The sequence below is a fragment of the Poecilia latipinna genome, unplaced genomic scaffold, assembly GCF_001443285.1.
Source record: "Poecilia latipinna isolate Pla-1442-1.1 unplaced genomic scaffold, P_latipinna-1.0 Scaffold448, whole genome shotgun sequence".
Lineage (NCBI taxonomy): Eukaryota > Metazoa > Chordata > Actinopteri > Cyprinodontiformes > Poeciliidae > Poecilia > Poecilia latipinna.
The window spans coordinates 809,611-811,110 of NW_015113064.1; the positions used below are offsets into that span (position 1 = coordinate 809,611).

Genomic DNA, 1,500 nt, shown 5'->3' on the forward strand with positions numbered 1-1,500 from the left:
TGTGGAAAAAAATAGATTCTGTATTTGGATATGAATTGGGCCCAGTAGTTTTAGAAATCACTTGAGATTCACTTAAAAATCGGGTTTAAAACAAAAAAATTCAGTAAATTCAAACAAAAACAATGCTACCAAAAATGAATTTATTGATATATTTATGTCCTCATACAGATGCAGTGTCAGCTCTCCCTTACAGCATAAGCTTTTATTGCACTGTTCCTTAATAAATTTTCTCTGCATACGTTTCAATAGATGTTTCTTCATTAAGTTTTTTTTATTAATTAGTGTATTTAATGAGAAATAAAACTGTAATGAGTGAAAGGTGGACTTGATTATTTAAAGAAAACAGATTAAATATTTAATTAATGTTCCACAACCAATATAAACATTTTCTCTGCTTCATGTCTTGCAAATAATATTTTTTCCACTATAAGAATGAATTGCTTTTAAATTAGATTTTGAAGCTGTTATGTATAACCGTAGTTAAACATAATTGTTCTCACAATAATAAAAGGAGTTCATTTTGTCTGCAAACAAAAATGATCTGAGGAAGAGAAAAGATGCCTGTTGTCATTAATAGATCAGTGAAACTCAGACATAATAATTTACTTCCTGTTTGTTTTCTGGGGTTGCAGGTTCCCCTCGTTCGAACAAATTAAAATTTTCCTTTCTGGACAAATAAAAAAAAAAAAAAAAGCACAATTAAGATGTCCAAGTCCAACTTGCTCATAACCGTAAGAAAATATCCTCTGTTTTTATTTCAACTCTTTGCATCCAACACTGGTTTGAGCGCTGCTCTCAGTCCCATTCGTCCTCGTCCCTGTAGGGGTTGTCCTCTCTGGGCGGCTCCTGGAAGCGGATGTTTGCCAGCATGTCCCTCATGGCCACCATTAGACGGTTCACCTCCTGGTTCAGCTCCTGGCCGGCTCGTGCTACTTCCATGTCATCCTCCTGTCTCAGTCCGCCCTGAAAATGAGGGGGAAAAAAATAAAGATCTTCATATTTTAACTAGGAACCAGCTCGATTATTCTCTATTGGTGGTTTTTGTAACAAAAAAGATCTTAATTGTGTCCTATCTAACAACATGTAAAGAACATCCAGACTACATATATATTACCCTCTACATTATTACTTTTATCCATATTATATCTCTTCCTCTCTTTAAGTAGATAATAATATCAGGAAGGATGCAGATGGAAACAGGCAGAGGGCACGTCTGTTTACTCATGTTCAGCTGACTCGCAGGATGCTCATCTCTACAGTGTTTAGCAAAACTATTCATACACCTTTAGCATTTTTAGCAGAACACGAACACTGCTCCTCGACCTGAATACACCGCTCCTGTGGTAAAACATGGTGGTGGCAGCATCATGCAGTGGCATAAGATATTTTTCTTCAAAAAGGCAAAAGTAAGACTGCAAAGCTGTTAAATAAGGCTGTTTAAATAACCAAGTATAACTAAAATACTTTGAGTTTTGTAATTGTAACATGTCAAAGTTTAGT

General features: G+C 35.2%; 1 protein-coding gene across 1 annotated transcript in view; it reads right to left on the reverse strand.

Annotated features, from left to right (window-relative positions):
- Positions 1–588: 588 nt before the first annotated feature.
- The window catches only part of tcf25 (TCF25 ribosome quality control complex subunit), a 22,826-nt gene continuing 21,914 nt past the window's right edge, over positions 589–1,500 (reverse strand). The window contains exon 18 of the mRNA XM_015038650.1: positions 589–963. Coding sequence (XP_014894136.1) covers positions 796–963 — 168 coding nt within the window. The 3' untranslated portion in view covers positions 589–795. The remainder of the gene's footprint in view (positions 964–1,500) is intronic.